At 54.2% G+C, this 23,030-nt stretch overlaps 2 protein-coding genes across 7 annotated transcripts in view; both read right to left on the bottom strand.

Moving 5' to 3' along the window:
* Positions 1 to 115: 115 nt before the first annotated feature.
* Positions 116 to 10,921, bottom strand: CLK3 (CDC like kinase 3). Of its 3 annotated transcripts, none has more exons than XM_087743661.1 (13): positions 10,821 to 10,921; positions 10,084 to 10,232; positions 7,482 to 7,689; positions 5,192 to 5,285; positions 4,867 to 4,933; positions 3,911 to 4,027; positions 3,249 to 3,415; positions 2,727 to 2,821; positions 2,213 to 2,342; positions 1,651 to 1,733; positions 1,228 to 1,307; positions 963 to 1,053; positions 116 to 628 (listed from the first exon to the last, which is right to left on the bottom strand). In XM_087743661.1, the coding sequence occupies exons 2-13, from the start codon at positions 10,230 to 10,232 to the stop codon at positions 443 to 445; spliced, it is 1,467 nt and encodes a 488-aa protein (XP_087599787.1). In that variant the 5' UTR covers positions 10,821 to 10,921; the 3' UTR covers positions 116 to 442. The 3 variants fall into 3 exon arrangements, with proteins under 3 accessions (XP_087599787.1, XP_087599788.1, XP_087599789.1); XM_087743662.1 differs by having other exon boundaries at positions 7,482 to 7,665; XM_087743663.1 differs by lacking the exons at positions 5,192 to 5,285; positions 10,084 to 10,232; positions 10,821 to 10,921 and having other exon boundaries at positions 7,482 to 7,615.
* Positions 10,922 to 18,016: 7,095 nt separating this feature from the next.
* Positions 18,017 to 23,030, bottom strand: part of ARID3B (AT-rich interaction domain 3B) — a 37,624-nt gene continuing 32,610 nt past the window's right edge. For 3 of the 4 annotated variants that reach the window (XM_087744881.1, XM_087744882.1, XM_087744883.1), the window contains one exon: positions 18,017 to 22,676. In XM_087744881.1, coding sequence (XP_087601007.1) covers positions 22,522 to 22,676 — 155 coding nt within the window. In that variant the 3' untranslated portion in view covers positions 18,017 to 22,521. The remainder of the gene's footprint in view (positions 22,677 to 23,030) is intronic. The other variant, XR_015701543.1, reaches the window with a different exon arrangement.

Raw genomic sequence — 23,030 nt, 5'->3', positions numbered from 1 at the left:
TATTTGCCTGCTGTCACTCTAGAGCCTGACACCACAGCCGGAGGAAGCCTTCCTGCTGCTCTGCGCCATTCAGAGGAGCACTCACCCTGACTTTTTGCCCTTCAGTGATGCAGAGATTCCTGCTGCTTAGTTTCCAGTTAATTTTTTCAACATCTCCATCTTCCTTTGCAGAAAAGGCAAAGCTGGGAGTAAGAGGACCCTACACCTGCCTACAAGGGAAGTATCAAACAATAAGAAACACTTTATTTTAACTTTACAACATATAAATAGACAAATCTGTGCTTTCCAATGTAGCTTTTCTTCCCCTGCCCTACCCAGGGTTCTTGTCACAGTGCCCCAGCCCCTCTGAATTCTGAGAGGAGAGCGCGAGCGGGGCTGAACTGCAGAGGCTAGACCGATCCCGTATGTACAAATCCAGCAGGCATCACACCCTCCCCGGCTGTCATCTGCTCAGGTCCCGGCTGGCGCCTCGACCGCACAGCATCCTTTCCTCCGCAGAGAGGCCAGCAAAGAAGGGATGCAGGAGGGCTTCCGAGAACGTGATCCTCCGGGAAGGGTCAAATTCTAACATCCTCCTCATCAAGTCAAAGAGCTGTGCGTGCTCCAGCGAGTCGTGCAGCATGTAGGTCTGAAAGGGAAGGACAGGGGGAGAGAGGGAGGTGTAGCACTCCGGTAGGACAGGGACTGAACCCTAGGCCCCAGTTTTGTGATGTGCAGTGAGGCAACAGCTGTCTCCCATCCTGAAGTACAGCATCCCTCCAGTTCCCTAGTACCTGTCCTGCTTCAGCCAGACCAATAAACTTCTGTTACTGCAGATGAGAGTCTGGGGCTCTGTAAAAGCCAGTTACTAAGGGGAAATTCCCATCCCTAAGCCGCGCACCGCTGATCTGGGGAAGGGAACGGCACAGCAGTTCAGCCTCGCAGCGCAGCCAGCCCTCCACCAGCTGCAGAGCAGCACCTACCCGCAGGGGCTTGCAGTTCTCTTGGACGTATCGCCCATCGGACGTGTTCTCATCCCATACCAGGTTTCCATTGTGGAAATATTTTTGCTTCCTGCAAAGGAAAGGTGGTGTTCAGTAAGGCTGCTCGTGGGACGTACTTCCAGCACATCTCCCACGGTTATACCCACACAGCTGAGACCCGGTGTGAGGAGAGAGAATTGGTATCCCGAGTAATCAGCCACAAACAGTTGACTGGACTGTCCCAAGTTCAGGAAGAGGTTCTTACCGAGTTTTGTGGATCATGTGAGATGGAATTGGCCCGAGGATTTTTTCCATCATGACAAGATGCTCACGATTCTCATGCGTCTGCAAAGGAAAAGAGCAATGGTGCATTAATTCAGAACTTGGAGATCTGATGACAAAAGGTCTGTCCCCTGTACAGGGGAAGAAGAGACAAGCCTCCATCAGGAATGATACAGCTCCTGTCCACCTCTACTTGCTCTCTTGATTTTTCTGTTCTTTACAGGTACAGTAAAGAAACCAGAAGTGATCTGAACCTTGTCCTTCCAGCAAGGCACAAGTCCTCAAACCGTGCGTTTTCCTGGGCTTATTTTCAAACTCAGCTTCTGATTTTTAGTGCCCAATCTGCGTTTCCCTTCCCTTCACATTAAGGATTCTTAGGGTACAATGCCTCTTGCAAGAATCATACCTGGAAGAGCGTGAAGCCGCGGTAATACTCAAACAGAATGCAGCCAGTACTCCAGACATCGCATGGCTGTGCCCAACCCAGCTCTGCAAAGAGAATCGAGATGATAACTTAGCGCTCCCAACAAGTCCCACCAGACTTCTACTAGTTCCTTGTTGAAACTGCAGAGATTACACAAAGACAGACCTAGAAGTTATCTATCTGTGCACTTCCCGGTGCTGCACAGTGGCACAAGGACTGTCACATCCCTCCAGATGGTTCTGTTTCAGCTTATGCTGACTCTGCCTTCCCCTGGAGCCAATTTGAGCGCTTCCCAAGTCTCACAGGCTTTTCTCAGCTCTCTGCACTCCGTGTGAAGGGCCTGCGCTATCCATTATTACCTTCCATGCAATCAGGACCTTGGGACCACTGAGATGGTGTTGCAGCAATGCATGGAATGGGTTGTCCCCAAGAACTGGAGTGCTCTTGAGTTGGTTTTCCTCTAGACAGCATCATCCTACAGCACCCCTGGGAGAACTGTTCTCCTCCACCCGTCCCAGACTCCTGAAACCCCAGCAGTACTCACCCAGAATCACTTCTGGTGGACGGTAGTGCCGGGTGGCCACGATAGTGGTGTGGTGCTCGTGATCAAAGGTGGCGCTTCCAAAGTCTGCCACACGGATGCTTGTGTTCCGAATGGATTTCTCCTCACAGCTCTGCAAGCAAACAAGAAGTCCTCAGCACTTCTAATAGCTGGTTCAGGATTAAGCTAGGCTTTGAGAGGAGCCCTCTGACCCCAGAACTGCCACGCCTGCATTGATCAGAAGGATTACAACTGTGAAGCTCTGAGCTCTTTACATCCCACATCAGTGTTAAGGAAAGCCACTGAACGCTCCATTTCATGGACCAGAGCCGCTGAAGCAGCCTTAAGACTTGTAGAAGACAAGGAGAAAGACGAGGCCTGGCTTCCAGTTTGTTCTCACTAAATAGACTCCTAAGGCCCTGTGGGGCATGTATGGAACAGGGAAGATCCAATTTCTAGAGGGAGGGAAAGGCAGGCTATTCCTGATGTATTCACTTCTCTTTTGGACATAACCCACCTTTTTCTCGTTGTACAGAGTGTCAAAATCAGAGTTGACAAACAAGATGTTTTCTGGCTTGAGGTCAGTGTGAGTCAGCTGGTTGTCGTGTAAAACTGCACAGGTGGAGAGAGAAAAAAAAAATACATCTGAGAACTGCACAGTGAAGCACCCATACAACTCTGTCCACCAAAGAGCCAAGCCAAGTCCTTCTCAGCTCCCTCCCAACCCATTCTGGGGACGCATCCTGACCTAGTGCTACCTGACGAGGTATTTCTGACACAGAGAAGGCACCTTTTGCATGGAAGAGCTTACAAGTCTCTCTCCCATTCCTTTCAGAAGGAAAAGGAAGCAAGTCTAAAGGCTACTGCTCTATCCTCCACAGAAATCAGCATCTCTTATCTTTATATAAGTTTCAGAAAAGGAGGAAAACATAGCTAGAATATCCAGACACTGTCTTGGGTTAAAAATAAAAAAAAAAGAGCAGGTGCTGAAGAACAAACAGCTTCTGGGAAGCCCACAGGCTGGCCCTGGGTGACTTACATCTCAAGGCATGGCAGAGCTGGTAGGCCATGTGCCGGATCTGAGGGAGAGGGTATGGCTGGAAGTTGTTCTCCTTCAGGAACTCAAAAGTGTTCTTGCCCAGAAGCTCAAAGGCAATGCACATGTGGCCATGGAAGTTGAACCAGTCTGACATCAGGACACACAAGCTGTGCAGAGAGAAAGACACGAGGATTAACCATCATTCAGGGACTCGACAGAACAGTCGTTCTCCCAGTTGCTGGCTACTTCAGAAGTGGTTGGTGAGCAAAAGCTCTGAGCCAGCTGACTCAGCTGCACAGTAATCCCTCTGGGTACACCGGAGAGACACCCCCTCCCCGCTTTGCTCAACCACCTTTAGACAGAGATCTCCAATTCAAGTGGGACAAGGCAGCAGGTGGCTGTTAGAGAAGAAGTTCTGGCTAATTTTTTCTCGCTATGACCTGGCATGTCAGTCGTTAAAGAGTTTAAGTAAACAAGTGTTCAGTAGAACTAGAGACAGACGCTCCCAAAACGCAGAGGAATGCGACGGGTTTTCCCCCGCACAGGAGGCAAGTAGCAGCTATTCCAGTCCTCAGCCCTGGACGTCTTTGGACGTCACGCAACCAGACTGCTTGTCTGTAAGGACATGGTATTGACTACCCGGGAGCCTCGTAGGAACTTACAATTTGTTCTCCTTGTCCTTCTCTTTGATTTTTTTCAGGACGTTAATTTCCAGCCTGGCTGCTTCTCGGTACTTTCCAACATTTTTTATGATTTTCAGTGCCACCTGAGATTTGCCTCTGTAAGGGAAGAGACAAAAGGATGGAGTCAGAGAAAAAGCCTATGTACACACGTCCTCAGTCCACAGAGGGGGTACATCCCAGTCACTCCAGTCATGTTTTCATGTGTTAAGAGGCTTAGTCATTGTTAGGTCCCAATAAAGTTCTAAAGGTCTGCCAAAGATTTATGCTGCTTGGCGGGTAGGTGAGTACCCACATGGAAATTTGAAGCGAAAGGCTATTGCTGGGTAACACGCCAGAGAGCTGCAGTCAGCTCTGCAAGCACACCATTTCCTGACACAGCAGCCCATAAGGTCACTGTGCCTCCAGCAGCCACCTCCCCTCTCCAGCCATGCCAGAGAGATTTCTGAGGAGGCAGGAGAGCCCAGCGGCTCCTATACTAAGCTGACCCCACGGCTCAGAGCCAGACAAAAGGTCAGGAAGAGACAGGGGTCAAGTGTAATCACAGGAGAGGTTAAAAAAAAAAAAGTAGTACTCTGGCAGATTAAGAGGTCACTTTCCCCAGCTGCCTGGCCCATCCCTCAGCCCGAGTTCGCTGCTTTTGCAGTAGGGCAGTAGAACAGCCTGTGCCGAAGCCCTCAGCCACTGAATGAACTCCCCTGCTTCCCTTAACACCTCAGTCTGCAAACTCGGGGGGGGTGAGGTATGAGCCGGGCCCCTTTCCACTTGCTCTAAGAAACGATTTCTACCGTAGTGACAAGTGGAAGGTGACAACAACAGTTCGGTCCAGCAAAGTCCAGGCCCATGCAAAACTGGCAGCGTTAACCCTGCTACGCTTGTGAGCATCTGGGCTTGATGCACAAGGGACAGACAATTATCGGGAAGGGAAAGATGCCCACCTGGCATGGTCCACACACTCCACCACTTTGCCAAAAGTGCCTTCGCCAAGGCTGCCGACAATTTCATCTAGGAGAGAAAACAGGAGTGGACGTGAACTTCAGAGGCTTGGTAAGAGCTGAGGTCCTGCAATTTCACAGCAATAAAATGTCTCTCACTGCTACACTCTTTAAAACTCAAGTGTCTATTGTCTGCTTCAGGCAATTTACTGGTCAGTCCATTTATAAGCAATAAAACACTAGAGACCCCTCCAGTACAGTACGAGAGATCTCGTCTAACATGGGGATAGAAAGTAGAGAGGTAAAGTTTTACGAAAGGTGGCTGTACATCGCTCTTGAAGCCAATCGCCGATCCTGCACACCAGGTGGCCTTCCTTGTCATCTTCCACGCTCCTGCTGCGCTTACTGCTCTGTTGGCTTCTCTGTACACACCGCCCCCCGAAACGGCATACGACCAAGCGCGCACAGCGGGCAGTTCCGAGTGGCAGGATTGTGTTGTCATTCAAAGGTGGAGATGACGGTGCGTCGGTGGTTGGATTTTCCAGATCCCAGCATTTCATAAGGCACACAGCATATATAACGATAGGGATATTGCAAGGGACACGTCAAGACACAAACTAACTTCAAAACAGAAAAGTAATCAACAGCTACAGGTATGTAAAGAAAACTCTCTCATTAGCTACGGCCTCTGGTGCCGCCGCCTCTTAGGCAGGAAAATGCCCCCCTCTTCTCTGAAGGGAAGCAGCAGCTGGGAAGCTCCAGTGTTAAGGTGGCTTGGCTGGGCACCACCGTTCCCCACAGAGGAGCAGCTTCCTCTGCAGCACTGGAGGACGCTGCCAGAGGCACAAGAAGGAGGGCTTTGCCAGAAGAACGTCATTTTCTCCGCTGGCAAACGTGACGAAGGGTACACAAGCTGCCAGTTTGGACAGGCTGTCCAGTAGAAGCCAGAGTAGCAGTTCTCCCTCTTGTGCAGCCTGCTCTTTTGTACCTCGGTTAATAGATCGCCAGCTACCCAGAGCCGTGTCCTGCCCCGGCTACGAACCAGCCCTTCCCTTCTTGACAGAGCCAGCTACCACACTGATCCTAGATCCATATGCCCGACTGGCTGCAAACAGACCTGGTGTTGCACATCGGCCTTAGGATGCCATTTTAAGCCTCGGAGAACTTTAGGAACAGGACAGTTAAATTAATCCCCAAGGAGCATTTCACTCCACTTCAGGCACCCACTACAGGTATGAGGTCACATTCACCCCTGCTACTGCTAGCTTCTACTGGAAAACCAGCCGAACATTCCTGAAAAGGACCCGGGTCCACAAAGCAAGCTGCCCTAATTCCTGATCTTTTTCTATTCAGCCTTAAAAATAGTTACAATCTCTACAGCCGAAGAAATTAATACAAAGCTCTACATTTCCTTGCCCGAGCTTCTATCAGGCTTCTCTTCTGTGCCCCTCGCCCCCCGGCTAGTCCAAAAAAATGAGCTACCATCAAAGCCCAAAAGGTCAGCTGAAACGGAGGAGAAGGTAGAGAGGACAGTTGAGACAGCTGTGAGACTTCAAAGGATTTAGATCACGCCAGCCCAAACCTGCACACCGTTATCACCGCACGCACACACGCAAACCGCACTGGAGCGTTTTCATCATAACCCTGGCTCTTTCTAAAACTAAAATGAAAAAGTCAACTGGAAGGAAATAAAAGGAGGAAAGCAACAGACTGTCAGAAGTTCTCAGCCATGCAGATATCTGCTACAGCTGCAGGGATCAGGGCTCGGTCATTTAGTTGTAATTACATTTAAAAGCAACTAACTTGTGAAAGATGGAAACGTTCCTTACAGGAGAGAAGCAGTGAAGCAGAGACATTTGGTCTGATACCTCACAACACTTCCAGGGTACTCCCGGTCCCAGGACCAGCCTCCCCACCCAGTTCCAAATATTCCCTGTTAGTCCTTGAAAGGAATACTACGTTTCAGGGTGGAAAACGGGGAAGTTTTCAAAGAAGCTGAAATCCAAGGACATTCGTGTGGAAATAGACAAAGAGGACAGGCGCATATCCTCAGAAGGTGGAAGCCTTTCTCTAAGTACCGTGGGACAGGGGTTAATAACCACAGGGCTAACAGCTCGGGAGAACCAGGCTGATTGATCCCATCTGGTACAGGATCCTGGCACCAAGTCAAATCGACGTGCCTTCACGGGAGCGCTCCGTACCACCACTGCATACCAACCCCCCCAAGGCAGCAGCAGTATGCAGAAGCGAAGCCCTGGCCGTGTGTAAACCTGAACAGTGACCGATCGCCAGCGGCCAGGCTGGCCTGCGGCCAAGGCTCGCCCTTGTTAGCCCATCAGCATGTGCCATTTGAAGCTTTCCCCGATCCCCTCCCCGGCCATAAAGAATACAGCTTAGTTTCCTCACGTATAAAGGCTACAGGGGCTGGACTAGTAAAATCCAATCGCTACAAACGCTTCCCGCTTAAGAAGACACAGATTTTGAACTATACGTTCCACGTAATGAAAACAAACACAAAAATGGGATTAGAGGTACTCACCCAGAGTGTTCAGAGCTGAAAGGAGGTAAGAACAGTTAAAACCCTGAACAATCCTGAACTCATTCTGGATGCTACTCACCGAGGAGGCACTGCTACAAGACCTGGTCCTGCGTTTCCGGCAGTGATGCTGATGCTTCTTTGGACGGTGCTGCTCTCTGCCTCTGGATCGCCGCCAGTTTCGCGAGCGGGTCGAGTAATAGTCCTCTCCAAAAGACGGGCTTCGGTCTTCAAATCTGTAGGCGTCGCTGTCCCGTCTGTATCTCCTGTGATAAGGCATCCTGTCATGGCTGTAGCACAAACAAGAATGCGTTTACAAGCCTGGAAAAGCATGAAAGGCAGAGTCCTGCTGAAACAAAGTGCTCTTGCTCCCACTCCCTGGTGGCAGGGAAACAACGGCAAGCGTCCAAGCTTCAAACCACTGTGGCTCAAACGCTGACCGCTTCTCAGCCAAGTTTCTCAGAAAAGAAAAAGGAGAAAGTTTGCAAGAGAAAATGGTGTGGCACTCCCACATTTCAAGGAGCCGGGGGAAACCACCCACTTAGAGCCCGATCTGAGCTGCCTACCTCATCTGAGCCACCTCTGCCGCCATACGCAAGTGTTTTTCTAAGATTGTTTCTCCTCCCCCAGGAAGGACTCTCATTAGTTCTTAAACAAACGAGATTCAAAGGCGGCAGCGGTGCCCTAGTCACCACCCCAGCGGGGACTTCAGTCCCCTAAACACCAAGCCTTCGGTGTACGCATGCGCGCCAGCGCAACAGATCGTTAGCCAGAAGGAAAATTTGGTCTCTGCAGTAGTCAAGCTCCCGCGCCTCTAGTGACAACCGAGGGCTGCAAGTATGTAAGGGAAACTTTCGGCCAAGCTCATCTCTGCATCGGGAAGGGCCAGGAGACATCAGGCGAAGCTCCCCTGTGCGAGTATTTACAAGCTGGCATCGCACACGCAGTTTTAGGTAGCGTGTGTGCACATTAACGATGAGAGCAGGTCTCCCCGCCCTGTGCTCAATTAGAGGGTATCTGCGAGCTGCAAGTGCCTCAAGCCAGAGCTGCGATTCTGAAACTCCTGCCTTTTGCTCTGCGGGTCCCACGTGCTTCCTTGGCAGCACTGTTGCGGTACCTCTTTTAAACTGGACAGCAAAAATGGTGTCCCGTAGCAGTGGCCTGCTTGTACCCCAAAAGCACGACCGTCTTCTCCACCCGAGCCGCTGGTCTAATAAAACAGCTTCTGCTACAAGCCTTGCTTCACACGTCACTGAGCGAGAAGCCACGTTTTAGGTAGAAGATGGTGCAACTCAGAAATAAGAACAGCGTGTTGTTTTTCCAATGATAAACAGCAGTAGTTTGGGCAGACGCCTGGCCAGGTCGACGCTGTGGTAGGTACCTAGCTGACAGCAAGAACAACGGCTTCTCCAACCAAGACCTCGCTGCAGCTGCTTCAATCCAGAAACAAGAACTTTTGTTGTTTGTGCCTCTCTGCTTTGGCAACAATTAGCTCTCTTGCTGACAGCTTAACGGGATGCAGGTATGTGTGTTCGTCTCATCTTGGATCAAGACTAAAATTTCAAACTGCCTGCCAAGACAGCAGTGGCTCTAGGTCACTGCTGAACTACCCAAAAAACACCACCACCCCCCCCCGAAACGGCTCCATTCCAACACCGATACTCAACTCCAAACACACCTTTGTGAAACTTCAGGGTATACTTTTAAGATACAGAGGATTCAGAAATAACAACCTAAAATACAGAGGAGACCAGCAGACCTGCGAGAGGCTCACCATCTGAGACTAAAGGGGCAATAAGGTTTTCACCTAGCAAAGGCCTGTTTTCATCCAAACCTGTCCTACCTAAGCCATCAGATGAATGAATGGAAAAGCCCATTGTGTGCGTCAGCTGTATTTCACAATCTGCTTCCTTCAAGTAAACAAAAGCCAGGCTTGGAAGAGAAATTAACCGTAGAACATTTCAGGAATTTATGGATGAACTCAGCTCCCTTCTGGCTGCACCTGCCCTGTTCAACCAGTGGAACCGCACCAGCTCCGGTACCACCGAGCGGCGAGGACCGCCAGCCTATTTCAGTCGCACACCGCGCCGTGTCAGCACACGGCTCCCCGTCAGCACTCCCGCCTCTGTTCCAGAACCCTCGCCTCAGCTCCTGTTATCAGAGGCCTTATCCACCCCGCTTCCAGTACCTAATTGTCCCTGTGGAAACGCTGAACAAAGAGAGGATCAAAGGTAAAATCCAGAGCCGAAGCAGGAGAGATCAGTTAGCGATGCTCAGATCCTTTCTGACAGCATAGGTGAGGGAAGAGTATTGTTACTTCAAACCTGATTTGTAATAATTTCAGAAGGGTTGTCGGGAGAGAAAGACTTTAATGCCTCTGCAGCATTAGAACTGGGAAACATGATTCCAGAGCAGGCTGTTCTCCCTCATTAATATTAAAGACATCGCTTTGGGAAGAACTTTTGGCTAGATACAGAGGCAGAAATATATCAGGAAAGGCACACACAATTAAGCCCTTTGCTTCCATCCCTGGGATTTACAAGTTTAAAGCTGATCCGCAGTCAGGAAATGAAAGCTGCCACCACTCAGCTCTGAAACATGATCAGAATCGAGGACGAGTGTCTATGAGATAGGCGTCCCCGCTCGCTCTCCCCTGCCAGTGCTCTGCACAAACCCGCTCTCACCTTCTCGATCGCGATCTCCTGGAGAGATCCCTCCGGGGTGGGTACCGCAGTCTCCCCTCGTACTCTCTGCTACGAGACCTCTTCCTCTTCCACCTGTGACCCAGGTAGCTCTCCTGCTCCGGGGACCGGTATCTCTTACAGTGATGCATCTGAGGACAACAAGAGGTTTCTGTCTCTTAAAACCCTCGCCCCTTGGCACTTTGCCGGCTCCCCGAAGGAGGCCGGGGCCCTCCGACCCCCCCCCGGCTCCACAACCCCAAGGGTGCGGGCAGAGACCACCCCAATTTGCACCCCAACGCTGCAAACCACCGCCGGCCGGCAGGACGAGACCTCCGCCAGCCCCGGCAGCATTCAAGATTCGAAGCCGGAGGCCTCCCCTCGGAAGCGGCGGGTTTATAAGAACGTTACCGGTTACTGCCCCGCTGCCCCCTACAATAACCCGGGTACAAACCGGTTCCACCGCCCCTGGCCCGCGGTAACCCTTTGGCAGGGGGTGCCCGAGGCACCGCAACCGGAGAGCTCAGGGCCGCGGCACCGCCTCGGCCCTGAGCTCTCCGGTTGCGGTACCTCGGGACCCCATCTCCTCCGGGGATACAAGTACGACACCGGGGCGCTGCGGCTGGGCCCAGGCCCGGCCTGGCCCGATCCCCCTCCGCCCCGCCGGAGGCCCCGCCGGCCGGCCCCGCCGAGCTCCCCCGGCCCCGCTCCGCGCCCCCGGGCCGGCCCCGCTGGCTCACCGCCCCTCCGCGCCCCTCCGCGCCGCGCTCGGCGGCTGCGGCCCGGCCCGGCCCCACCGGCCCAGCAGCCCCGCCGCTCCCGCTACCACTTCCGCTTCCGGCGCCGCCCGCCCCTCCCCGCGCGGCCAGAGCGGCTCCGCCCCGGGACGCTCCCGCTGCCTCTCGGTGCCCCGGAGGTCGCGGTTCACCATCCTCACCGTGGCCTTCCTCACCGTGGCCTTCCTCACCACTGGGCCTTCTCACCGTGGCCTTCCTCACCACGACCTTCCTCTCCACGGCCTTCCTCGCTGTGGCCACCCTTACCACGGCCTTTGTGGCCTTTGTCACCATGGCATACCACGCCCTCAGCATGGCCTTCCTCCCTGTGGTCTGCCTTGCCATGGCCTTCCTCACCGTGACCTTCCTTACCATGGCCATGCTTGCCATGGCCTTCCTCACCATGGCCTTCCTCGCCACAGCTATCCTCACCGTGGCCATCTTCACCCCAGCCTTCTCCACCGTGGCCTTCCTCGCCATGATGACCCTCGCCATGGTCTGCATCACTGTGGCCCATGCACCTTCTCTCCCCACGGGCTCTGCAGACACTCTCCTTCCACCAAATGGGGCTGAGGGCTGCTGTTGTCCCCACAGGGACCTGCCCTTGGGGCTGGAGATGGGTTGCAGCCAGGGGGGAGCTGGTGGAGGACGTTCAGTGTCTAGTTAATCTGTGTGGAGAGAGGGCCTCAGTTCCGTTTATTTACTAATTAGTGCCATGCAGGGGTTACGTGAGTGGGGCTTTGCTCCCTCCTGCCCCATGAGTAGGTGACCATTCCCTCCCACCCAGGCCACTGCTCTGGAGGACAGTGCTTGCTCCTAAAGCCAAACCACGGATGCTGCTGGCCTGTGGCAGAGCCAAACAAAGAGCACCAGGATAGGAGAGAGCTTCAGTTACTCCGCACGTGCAATCATGCTCGACCCCTTTATTTATTTATTTATTGGCCACTCATTTGGGCCAGCAATTAATTAAAAGTGCTGATGAACACCTTTAGCACTGGTGCAGGGAGGGTTGGGGCGATATCAGCGAGTCCTTGCGGTTCTTCTTGCCGAGGAGCAGAGCAGGATGTGTCCCACCCCATGGAGATGGGGAAGGGTCTGGTGAAGGTCTTGGCTGCTGTGGGACTGGGTGGAAAGAGTGGGCTGGTGATGGTGGGGTAGAAGGGGCAGTAGATACCACCACCATGGCCATCAGCTGGTGGGCATGGGGCTGGTCTCCCAGTTGGGTGATCTTCCCACCCATCTCCTACCATGGCCAAGGTTTCAGGCACTCAGGGTTTGCTCTGGGTGCAGGCACCGAGCGGGCATCTGGTGGACGTAACAGAGGAAGGCTCCTGCTTTGCTCTTCTCCTCTCCCCAAAGCTAAAGCCATCTCAAATGGGCTCATTCTCCTCTGGAGCCGTTCAGAAGGGGGTTTTGCTGACCACTGCCCATCTCCAGCCCTGGAGATGGAGCCTGCGATGACATGCAGGCTGAGACCTCACCTCTCCAAGGCTTGGAGATCCCCCTTCACTCAATCCCATGGGCAGCTGAGTCCCGGGCAAGCCCTGCCCATGGGCTGCGGGCAAGATCAGGGTCCGAGGGTGTCGGGCTGGATCTGGTGCCACCGCGCCGACTCCAGCTGGCCCCGGCTGCACATCTCCCTCCAGTGCAGCAGCCCAGCCCCGGGTGCGTGGGGACCCACCTGCACGCGGCCCAGCGGGGAGCTGCGGGTGTAGATGCGAGCCTGTGGCAGGAGAGGGGCAGAAGCAGTGTGGGACATGGTTGACGGCCTTCAAGCAGAGATAGAAACACCCATTGCCCCAGGAAGACCAATCCCACCCCAGCAACCTCCTGCAGGCAGCAAGAAATAGCTCCTCCGGGCTTGCCTGTACCCCTCCCACAAGCAGGGGCTGAGGCCCCCAGTTGCAGGAGAGGATCCTGAGCATGGGTGATCCAAGCCACCTTCTTGGCCATGGTCACCTCCGTCCTGCTCACCTGCATGACGGTGAACTCCAAGGACAGCTCTTGCTGCTGGATGTCCCCAGCGGGGAGGTTGAAGAGGAAGGGCATGTTCCAGACAGGGTTGTAGCCAGCGCTGGACTTGGTCTCCTTGGTGTCAATGATGCGGCCATTGTGGTAAAGGTGGATGATGACGTAGTGGCCTGGAAATGGAGACAGAGCCTTGGTGAGAGGGACCTGCTCTGGACACGCACGAGGGAGGGAGGCTGGAGGTTTACGAACCAGGTTCCTGCACGGCATGGGCAGCCAAATTGGGGTGCCCGGGGGTCTACAAGACCTCCATGGGGCTCTGTGGAGCTGTGGGGAGAGGACGGAGATGTGCTGTCCATCTTGGTTGCACCTACCCCTCCCTGGTTGGGAGCAAGGACCTCCAAAGTCCTCAGCTCCCATCCCTGCCCGCATCCCAGGCTTTGCGTGGGCTGGGGGAGCCAGAGATGACAACAGCCAGCAGGACAGAAAGCTACATGCTATTTTTTAATGATAAATATGTATATTTTAAGCATTTTGGGGCCATATCAGAGATATCTAGATCCTAGCTGCGCTACCTGCACTCATTTTGCTTAGAAAAGAGCAGTTCAAGAGGAAATAAGACTCTCTGCCAAGCAAAAGGAGGGGAAGCCATTCCCTGTGCCCACCTGGGAATCTCCTTGCCCCTGGTCCATGCCTGGTGCCCTACCTGGCGTGCCTGGCGTGCGAGAGAGCTGGCCCAGGTGCTCTGCCTTGCGGACCAGCACCTTGATGCGACTGGCCAGAGCTTGGTACTGGAGGAGAAGGAAGAGCTGGCCGAGGGATTTGGGGGGTGAAGAGAGGACGCTGTGGCTCGTGTCATGGGCGCTGAGGCACTGCAAAGAGATGAGAGAGCAGGAGACACCGTGAAACTCTCTCCAACCTCATCCAGCCCCTCTAACTCAGGGATGCTTGTCTCCCACCTCTGTGACTGGTAGCTCAAGAATGGACAAAAATGAGTCAAGAAGGTGAATTTAATGCTTACCATCACCGTAACGATGGTGCCAGCTCTGCATTTAACCCTTCCACCCCCAGCACCCCCATCTTCAGCGAAGCCCCCAAGCAGAGATGCTGCCAGTCACTATAGTTGACAGATATTAATTGTGCACAGCTCATGAACCTGCACCAGAAGAGAGGACACTGCAGGGGCAGGGGGCTGCTGCCTCAGCACCTTCAGTCCCTCCCGCTGCCTCCCACCGGGTGATGCTTGGAGGAGGCTCTGGCTCTTGCCGTGGAGCTTTAGGACTCTGAGTCCAAGCGGACCTCAGCCAAAACATGAGGACAACCTGCCTTCCTGACCTTTCTGAGCTTGGTTTTGGTGTTCGACAGCTCCCAGCTGTAGCTAGAAGACACCTGGGGGTCCCAGGTGGCCTGTGCGCAGGGGAAGAGGACCTCTCCCACAAAGGAGTCCTTGAGGCTGTGAAACCTGGTGTAGACGGCGAAGTGCAGGGTGAAGCTCCTCAGCTCCTCCAGGGTGTACCGGCCAAACCGGCACGGCTCTTGGCGGGCAAGGTGGAGGCTCCTGCACTGCAATGCTGCATGCCGGGATGCCAGGAGCTGTGGCAGCAGGTACACCTTGACGCAGGAGCCCTGGCCACCCCACAGCCCCTTGGGCAGGTGGGAGACGCCGAGGACCATCACAGTGAGCGTGGCCTCGGCTGGCGAATAGAACAAGTCGCAGTGGAGCTGAGGACGCTGCTTGGGGCTGATGCCAGAGGGCAGCGGGGTGGGGGGTCCCAGGATGGGATGGACCAGCGGGCTCTCCTCTTTGCAGAGGAGGTTGGCTCCAGAGATGGTGCAGCGGCACTGCCACGCTCCTGCCGGCTTTGCGGGGAAGGGGAGGCTGGGCAAGGAGGCTCTGCCATGGAGCAAGCCCCCGCGGGATGCTGGCCACACTGGGGGACCCTTCTCTTCCCGGGCACCCAGCACCGCTCCTGCCAACTCCTTGTAGTGCTGCTGGATGGGCACCGGCACCGTCCTGGTGGGCAGAGTGGGTCCCAGCTCCACCGTTGCCCGCTCCCAGCCGAGGTGGGGGCCCGGGCACTGGCGGTGCCGCCAGCACACGGTGCAGACCAGGAGGATGATGAGGCAGAGCAGGGCCAGCCCCGCGCCGAGGAAGACCTGCAAATGCACTGGAGAGAGAGATGGGCACTGTTAGCACGGTGGATCTCACCAGGGCTGCACCGCCATGGCTTTCCAAGGGTGATGGAGCAATGCAGAAGGGCAAGACCTGGGTGCCCACCTCCCCTGCCATGCCTGTGACCCACCCCCCATCTTTGCAAGTGGGGGGTTGAACTGGAGCATCCCAAAGCCAGAAGGTGGGAGTGGAGCCGGCAGGGCCAGGACCGTGCTCAGCATCTGTGGGCGTGGGCAGCCTGACATCAGTCTGGCTCTGGCGAGGCTAAAACAAACCTGGCCTCACCCTGGGGACGATAAGGGCTATGGAAAAAGTGGCAGTTATCAGCCCCGCTGGCAGGCTGATGCAGGTTGGGCACGGCCGACGATTAGCCGCTTGCTTGGCAGGAGCACAAAACGCACGGGGAGGCACCTGTGCTGCTGGAGGGGAGTGGAAGCACCTGCAATGGGGGGATTTGGGGGTGCCCCAGCTGGATTCAAAGCAGCAGCAGTCCCCAAAGTGTTCTGTCCCCAAGCCTGACCCCAAAAGAGAGGGAACCTCCTCCCCGAGCTGTGCCCAAAGGACCGGCGTCCTGTGGGCATTGAGCTGGGCTTTATCCCTCCCAGCGGGGATGCCCGCGGGGTTTCGGGCTCCCCAGCAGCTGAGCAGAGTGGCATCTCTGCACATTGGTCATTTAAGGACCAGGGAACCAAACTCCTGGACATCAGGGCTGAAATTTCTTAGGAAAGTTGGGTTTCAGAGGTGGACAACAAGCGCCGATGCAAACATCTCTGTGCCAGTGCAAAGCCTCCCCGTGCCCAGAGCTGGCTTCACCTCCAGCCCTGCAGCAAGGGATTATGGAGAACAGGATCTGGACAAAGCTCTGCCAGAGCCTGAGCCGGGTTCAATAAAGGGATCTTGATGTTTGAAAGAGAAAAGCAAGCGGTATCTCACGCTGTGGGGCTGGGCTTTCCTACCCAGATGCTTTAATCCGCGCTGGGCTCTCTTTAGCCCTTTGTTATTTGTTAGGGAAGCCAGGTTGCGGCTGGGATGAGCGATGAATGGCGGCATTTAGGGAAGGGATGGGGGTTGGGATGCAAACTTGCCTGGAGGATTATATTCCAGCCCAAACAATGGCTGCCAATGCCCGTGGCCATCCAGCCCCCGTAAAGCGAGCTGGGAGGGCTGGAGCGTGGCCGCCCCGGGTGTACAGACCCACACGGGTCTATGGGGCTGGGGAGGAAGTGGGGAAGGCGCATTGGGTCCCTTTGGGTGCCTGCTCTTGGTTGCTGGGGCAGCCGGGCTGGAGGATGCTGCACAGGGACCTGCTGCACCAAGCAGGTAGCGGGGCTGGAGGCTGGGAGGGCTGCAGGGCTGCAGAGCTGTCCTGGACCCGGTGGTGAGGGTGGGGTGGCCACCACGGAGCCCCCCCTCACCTGAGACCAGGTCTCTGAGCACCCCTGGCATTGGGGGGAGACCCCTCTCCAGCCCGGCACTGGGGCCGGCACCTTCCCACCTCTGATTTTGAGGCGGATAAACCCCACGGCAGCGCACACCGAGGGTGTTTGCTCCCCACCACTGCCAGAACCCACCTTACCTGCTTCAGGCATCTGGTTTTTAAGGCAAGCGGTGAGGGCAGGTGAGTCTTTGAGCCGTCTCAGCTGAGTTCACGTGGGGAAAAGTTGGAGCTGGGAGAAGCCGAACCTGCTGGTGGGCAGGAGGGGAGAAAACGCGGGGGGAAAGGCTCTGCCTTCACCTGCCCGCTGGCCGGATAGGCTGGGACCGGAGCCCAGGTGAGGCGAGCGGCTCTGCCAGCCCGCTCTCCTCCGATAACCGGGATCCTCGGTGTGGCGGGGGGGCCGTAAAACACAGGCACGGCTCTTCTTGCACAGCGTGGAGTGACATCAGTGGAGACCTCAACAGGCAGCTGAGTTTTGCAGCCCTGGTGATGGGCACCAGCCACCTCCCCTGCCTGCAGCGGGGTCATCCAGCAGCCAGGGCCCGTGCTGGGAGCTCGGGGACTTGCCTGGCTTGCAAAGAGGAGGAAAAAGCAGGTTCTTTGCATCTCCATTTTCATATCGGCTTTGAGGCCACCGTGGGCAGCGAGGGGCTCGTCCATCCTCCCCAGAGAGGCAGCGGGGATGCTCAAAGCGCTCACCACTTGCTGGTTTACAGCATCCCAACCACGGGGCATGGCGAGGAAGCCCAGGGTGGATCCGAGCACGGGGAGGCCATGCCGGTGTGTGCTGCAGCCCCGGCACAGCCATCGCCCTCGGATGGGTGTTTCACAGCCACACGCGGGTGCCCTGTGCTGATGGAGGGGCCCGTGGGCAGCATGGACAAGGCGCAGGCAGGAGGGGAGGTTTCCTGCTCCGTGACACAGCGATGGGGTGAGTTTGGTGGGAAGGTGGGGAAAGTCGCACGCCGGGCCCCATCCCAGCGCCCTCAGACGGGCTGCCGGCCAAAACAAATGCAGACACCGGGGCCTCGGAAACGCTGGTATGAAAAGGGCTGGAAACCAGTTCCTCTCCAACTGCCAAACTGGTTCAATGACTGGAAAAACAACATCAGGTGCTGTGTAAATAGCAAAACCTTTGGGAAGCATTAAATCTCCTTTTTTGTGGGAAGGAGGCGGTGACACAGGAGGGATTCGGGAGAGCGGCTCCTGCCCCAGCCTGGCCCCCGTGGAAGGGAGATCCAGTGTAACTCATCTCTCCAAGGTCTGTTCTCCCACAGAGCTGTGCGGAGGAGGTTTCCCAGCCAGCATCCGACCTGGAAGCCGAACATTTCACCCCACAGGTACCCAGCTCATTTCTAGCCGCTGCTCCAAAACCGCATCACACCAGTTCAGCTTTCCAGCCCAGTTCTCCCCACAAAGGTACAAACTGGGAGCATGAAGACCCAGAAGAACATGGACCTCTCCTAGGCTCACCCCGCCTCCGGGAATAGCTTCCCAGGATGAAGAAGGGGCTGGGAAATCTTTTAACTCACGCTTTAGCAAAACAGCACGGCGACAAATCAGGCTTGCATGGTCACCGTGTGAAGAGGTAGAAGTTTATTGGAATATAAACATTCAGATAACATGTAAGATAGAAAAAACCCAACAACAACATATACAGACACTTGTTGGAAGGAGACGTTGAGGTATTTATCCACCGCCTAGGCTATCACATTTCTTTTTTTATTTATTTATTTTTTTTAAATAGGTAAGAAAACTAGTAGCAAGGCTGCTGTTTGGTGAAAACATCTGATCTGAATCCGTTTGGAGCACACACACACACGTGCAGCGGCCAAAAGGACTTGGTGTGACGCGTTCACATTCACTTTGGGAGCCGAGCAGGCGTGCAGCCTCCCCCTCGCCTCTTCCCCCTTCCCAGCTCACAAGCTCTGTGCCTTCCCAGCATAAACTGGGATCTGCTGGAAGAGGACAAGCAGGTTTGGTTGTTTTTTTTTTTTTTTTTCATTCCCCTGAGCTGGGCATCAAACCCAGCTGGCAAATCTCCCCCTGAAACAGGAGCATCAAGGCTGCGTGGAAGCAAGCTGGGGGCTTTTTTTTTTTTTTTTTTTTTTTTTTCTCTCGGCTGCTCACTGCAAAACCTTCGCTGGTCTGGAGTTGAAAGAGAATTAGCCACACTGCAAAGCAGAGCACTTCACACGAGGAACAGTCCTACCCGCAGTATCAAAACCCCTGAGTACTATACAATCGAACATGGTCGAGTGAAATGAAGGGGAGCCGGGGAGGGGGGGGATCCACCACCCTTGCTCAGCCTTCCCCGGCTCCCAGCTCCTCCGCCCCGTCTCTGCTGCTGGTTTCCATAACCCTGTCCCCAAAGCCTGGCAGCTCAGTAGGAGATCTGGAGCTCAGCGAAACCTGCATTAAGCCAACTGCCAGTATCAAAGCCAGGCTTAGGGAAAGGGTTACTCTTCACAGTCTGAATTGACTGGTCCTTGTCGTCGTGTACTGAGAAAGGACCAGTTTATTGTTGCAGCTTATTTTTACTGAGGTATCTGTTACACATCCCAGCTTGTTTCTTTCCCTGAATTGGATACAAAACAATCTGTTAGTCCCTGTCTATTTCCAGTCTAGTTGTGTAAAGCTTATAAACATTAATACTCTAGTAGTGTCAAAGCTGTTTAGCAGTTCAGTGATTCGAGTGCCTTTCTGTGCAAGAAAACACAATGTTAGCATGTGATACATAAGCAAAACCACCCATTACTAACCTCTGCTCCCCAGGACCAGAGAAGAAAGCATAAGGAAAAGCAAAAAGTCCCCCAGTCCCACTCATAGGAAACAGCCCCCAAACCCACCCCCAAATAAAAACAAACAAAAGAAAACAAAAAAAGGGAAAAAAAACCAATCTGAATGAGCCCCAGAGTCTGGAAAATCCTCTCCGAGCCTGCGAGGATGAAATGCCGTGGAGGCCTGCAGGATCTGCCAAGCAAACACCCTGCAGCCACAGAGCAGCTCGGCTTCCCCGTGCCCGGCGGCGCTCATTATTCCAGCTAAAAGCAGCTGGAGAGGGAGCACCTCGGCACAGCATCTGTCTCGGGACATGTGCACTCTCAGCCACTTTCCCTCTTCCTCCCACCAAGTCCTCACGATGTCGGGTAGCGGGATAACTCAAGCCATAGTGTATAAACTAACAGAGAGCGAGCATCGAGCCTCTCGCAGCTAGGAGGAGCCGCCTGTGGCTTACACGAGCCTTAGCACAAGACCTCGGAGCTCTCAAGGCCAGAGCAGCAGCCCAGCCAAGTAGTGCTGCAGGATTAAAAAGGAGAACCTGACACTGGAGAGTTTAAAGGAAGGATTATTCATTTCATTTTCTATGTACATTTTTAAGCCTGATCCCTGGGCTGCTGATGGGGCTTTTCCTGTGGCGGTATCTGGCCCGGTGTTTTTAAAAGCCATGCTCTTTTCAGTAGTAGAAGGTAACAGCTTCTGGGAGCAGGACACCCTGGGAGCACAGGGACCACACCACGGCTAACCACAGGTCTTAGAGGAGGGCATCTCCCCTGGACCTGTAAAGTCTCACAGAGTACTAAGACAGGCTTAAGTTGCTCGCAGCACATTGCAGGAACGACTGGGCAGGGAAGGGACAGAGACTTCTGGGCTGAGCTCGGGCTCAGTGGTGCAGGCAGGCACAGCCTCTAACAGCAGCGGCGCCTCAAGCCTCCCATCCTGCCCAGAGCTGAATGCTCCCAGCAGCTCTGCTCGCCTGCGGGAGCAGATAAAAGGCGACCTTCTCCTCTCATGCTGGTATGACACGTGGCAACTCACCCACCACCCTCCAGGAAACTGATTTTTAGCAGGCTGAACCTCTGGAGTTTTTATGTGGCTTTCACTTAGATCATGATGTATCTACTAGCTCGGGTGCTGGTCACACAGGCACCTATGTACAGGTGAAAAACTGGAGTAACTTTTTATTTTGGCACCTCTCAGACAGGTTACCCAACACAGCTTAGTCTTGTAGTGCAGACAGAATTAGCTGTGTCTGGGATAACGCCAAGTCCCAGCGCAGCTGAGGTGGTGGCTGGGTGCAGCACCACAGACCAAGCTGTGCTTTCAAGGTGCCAGAAACCACTTTCCTGTGAGAGGCCTGGCCATCTGTAGTGTAAGCAGTGCTGTCATCTCCCAGCTGCGCTCAGCAGCTTTGCTAAAGGTAAGCACAGATCCTGGAGCTTGGAGAAATAACAGGGACTTTGGAGACACCCTTGTGTCCAACAGGCAGGACAGACCTAAGTCAGCAGTCACTCTTGCCCTCTTTTCCTACCTCTACCTGTCCTCCTGAGTCATGCACATGTCCTGGGACAATGCTGTTCAGCTTGTCTCCTGCGGGCCTAAAGGATGGGGAGGCCACTGCTCCTTTGCTCAGCTTTTTTTTTTTTTTTCCTTTGTCTTTGGTGATACAATTAAAAATAAAAAAACCCCAACCCACAATGTCAGCAAAACCACATATAAAAAACAAGCAATAAGATATGCCAATACTTCCTGAAGAGGTTAAAAAAAAACAACCCAAAACAAACAAAAAACCCAACAACAAGTACATATCTGAGGTATTTCATCTGCTCAAAAAAACCTGACTTGGGCCCGGAGGATGGGAAGGACGTCACCAGGGCAGGATGGATGGTGCTTGGACCTGATCTCCAGGCTGGGAAAGGCCAGCAGGAGGAGAGAGGACAGAATGAGGCCACCTGAGCAGGAGCTGAGTTCACAGAGTCACTAAGTCAGCCTGGTCGGCTCCAGACACCAGAGAGCCATGGCCAGCCTTTGTTTGCTTTCAACTGGAGGTTTGAGGGGAAAGGGCAAGGAAGGGCTTGATTTCCTTTTCTCTGCTTCCACCCAGGAGAGCAAAAGGTCTTACTCAATTGAGAGCCGCTTTCTTTTCCTCACACACAATTTGAAGGGGACTGGGCATCTGTAGGCTTGTTCAGAGACCAGTGAAGACACATGTCATGTTAACCGCAATACCTACGCACGCCCCACAGCCCCACTCAGATTTCAAATATCACCTTCCATTTTCTCAGCACACGGATGCAGAGAGCTTCCAGGGACTACTGAAAGACACCTTTGAGAAGGAAGTCGCTCCAGGAAGCCTAGATCAACCTACATGACAGCCCTTTTGTGTCAAGGGGGCAGAGGATTAAAACACCAAGCAAAAATAAGTTCAGGCTGTCAGGGTAAATGTCAGTGGGATGAGTTCCTCAAGGGGAGAGAGACAAGGCTGAGGGAATTTAAAACTTTGCTGAAAGCCTGAAGAAGGCAACAGTAGAGAATAGGCCAGCACCAGCCAGGAGAACGAAGCAGCTGATCGAGAGGTTTTTAATGTGTCTATGGGTGAAACGGAGCAGGAAGAAAGTCCTTCCCCTCTTGCCAAGACCTCGGAGAGGGGGAAGGAGGCTCACAAGCCAAGAGCACATGTTCTACGGGAGGACATACGAACACCGGACCACGACAGAGCCTGAACAAGAAAAGCGAGGAAGCTTGCCCACTCTGCAGCTGCATGGCCTTCTGCAGCACAAGCCATGGGAGGACAGGGGCAAGGCACCCCACCGGCTCTTAGGATTGTCAATACACAGAGTTGTTTTGTGGGAAGAGTCCTTGTGGCTACTGGTTCGAGGAGAACCAAGTTTCCCTGCCCCAACTCCAGCTCTTTCCACCTGCCTTGGTGACGTCTCAGCCATCTCTCGACCCGCAACTCCTAGAGACGATCCCTGATTGAAAAACGCCAGGCGTGCCTCCCCCCCTCCATGTCCCACCCCCCAACAGGAACACAGCAAACCCTGGGAGGAGGAGGAAGAAAAAAAAGCAAAAGGGAGGAAGAAAGGGGAGAACAAAGAAAAAGGCTGGACAAACAGATGATGAAGAAAAACTTGCTGGCATGGAAAGGTTTCAGCATCATCATCATCTTGCCATTGGCCAACCACAAAAGCAGGTTCCTTGAGATGAGGTAATCTGTGCGACTCCTTCCCGGCTCGCTCCCTGCCAAGAGCAGAGAGGAAGAGCTGCCGGAGGCCAGTGTGAGAGACAGCAGGCTCAGCCGTCCATCAGAGAGACCAGCTGGTGGAGGGCTCTGCGCTGGGGGTTCCCCGGGATGAGGTAGGGCTGGGAGAGCAGTGGGAGCTGCTGCTGCTGCTGCAGGAACTTTGGGTGCTGGAGCCTGCAATGAGATGGACAACTGGCTTCTGGGCAAAGAGCACTCCTGCAAGGCAAAGAGAGGTAAAGAGAAGGGTTACTGGGACCATGGGGTGGCACGGCTGAGAAGGATAGGGTACAGAGCAAAGGGCAGGCTATCCAACCCCAAAGATCTCATCCCAACAGAAGGGGGCTAAGTGCAAGACAAGCAGGCTTGGAGGAGGATCAGAGGGTCAATGGTGACCAAGACATAAGAAGGGATCCCCCAGGACTTGTTCTGGCAGCCTCTGTCACAGGGATGTTGTGCTTACAGAAGACAAAGATCCCAAATGGCTTCAACACCTTTAGAGGAGAGAAGCACCTTTGATTGCACTGCAGTGCCAGGACCCCCACCTGGGCTTTGTCCAAGGATGCACGTGTG

This window comes from Nipponia nippon, unplaced genomic scaffold (genome assembly GCF_047370975.1).
Source record: "Nipponia nippon isolate SJK-2023a ecotype South Korea unplaced genomic scaffold, ASM4737097v1 scaffold_9, whole genome shotgun sequence".
Classification (NCBI taxonomy): Eukaryota; Metazoa; Chordata; class Aves; order Pelecaniformes; family Threskiornithidae; genus Nipponia; species Nipponia nippon.
This window is presented reverse-complemented; position numbering and strand designations above follow the sequence as displayed.

Excerpts from the sequence above, each read along its gene's own strand:
- CLK3 (XM_087743661.1), bottom strand. The coding sequence starts at position 10,232 with ATGCATCACTGTAAGAGATACCGGTCCCCGGAGCAGGAGAGCTACCTG. Across the intron at positions 2,822-3,248 it reads GCTCTGCCATGCCTTGAGAT|TTTTACACGACAACCAGCTG; the intron begins GTAAGTCACCCA and ends CCACCTGTGCAG. Across the intron at positions 2,343-2,726 it reads CTCTGTACAACGAGAAAAAG|AGCTGTGAGGAGAAATCCAT; the intron begins GTGGGTTATGTC and ends GTTTGCTTGCAG.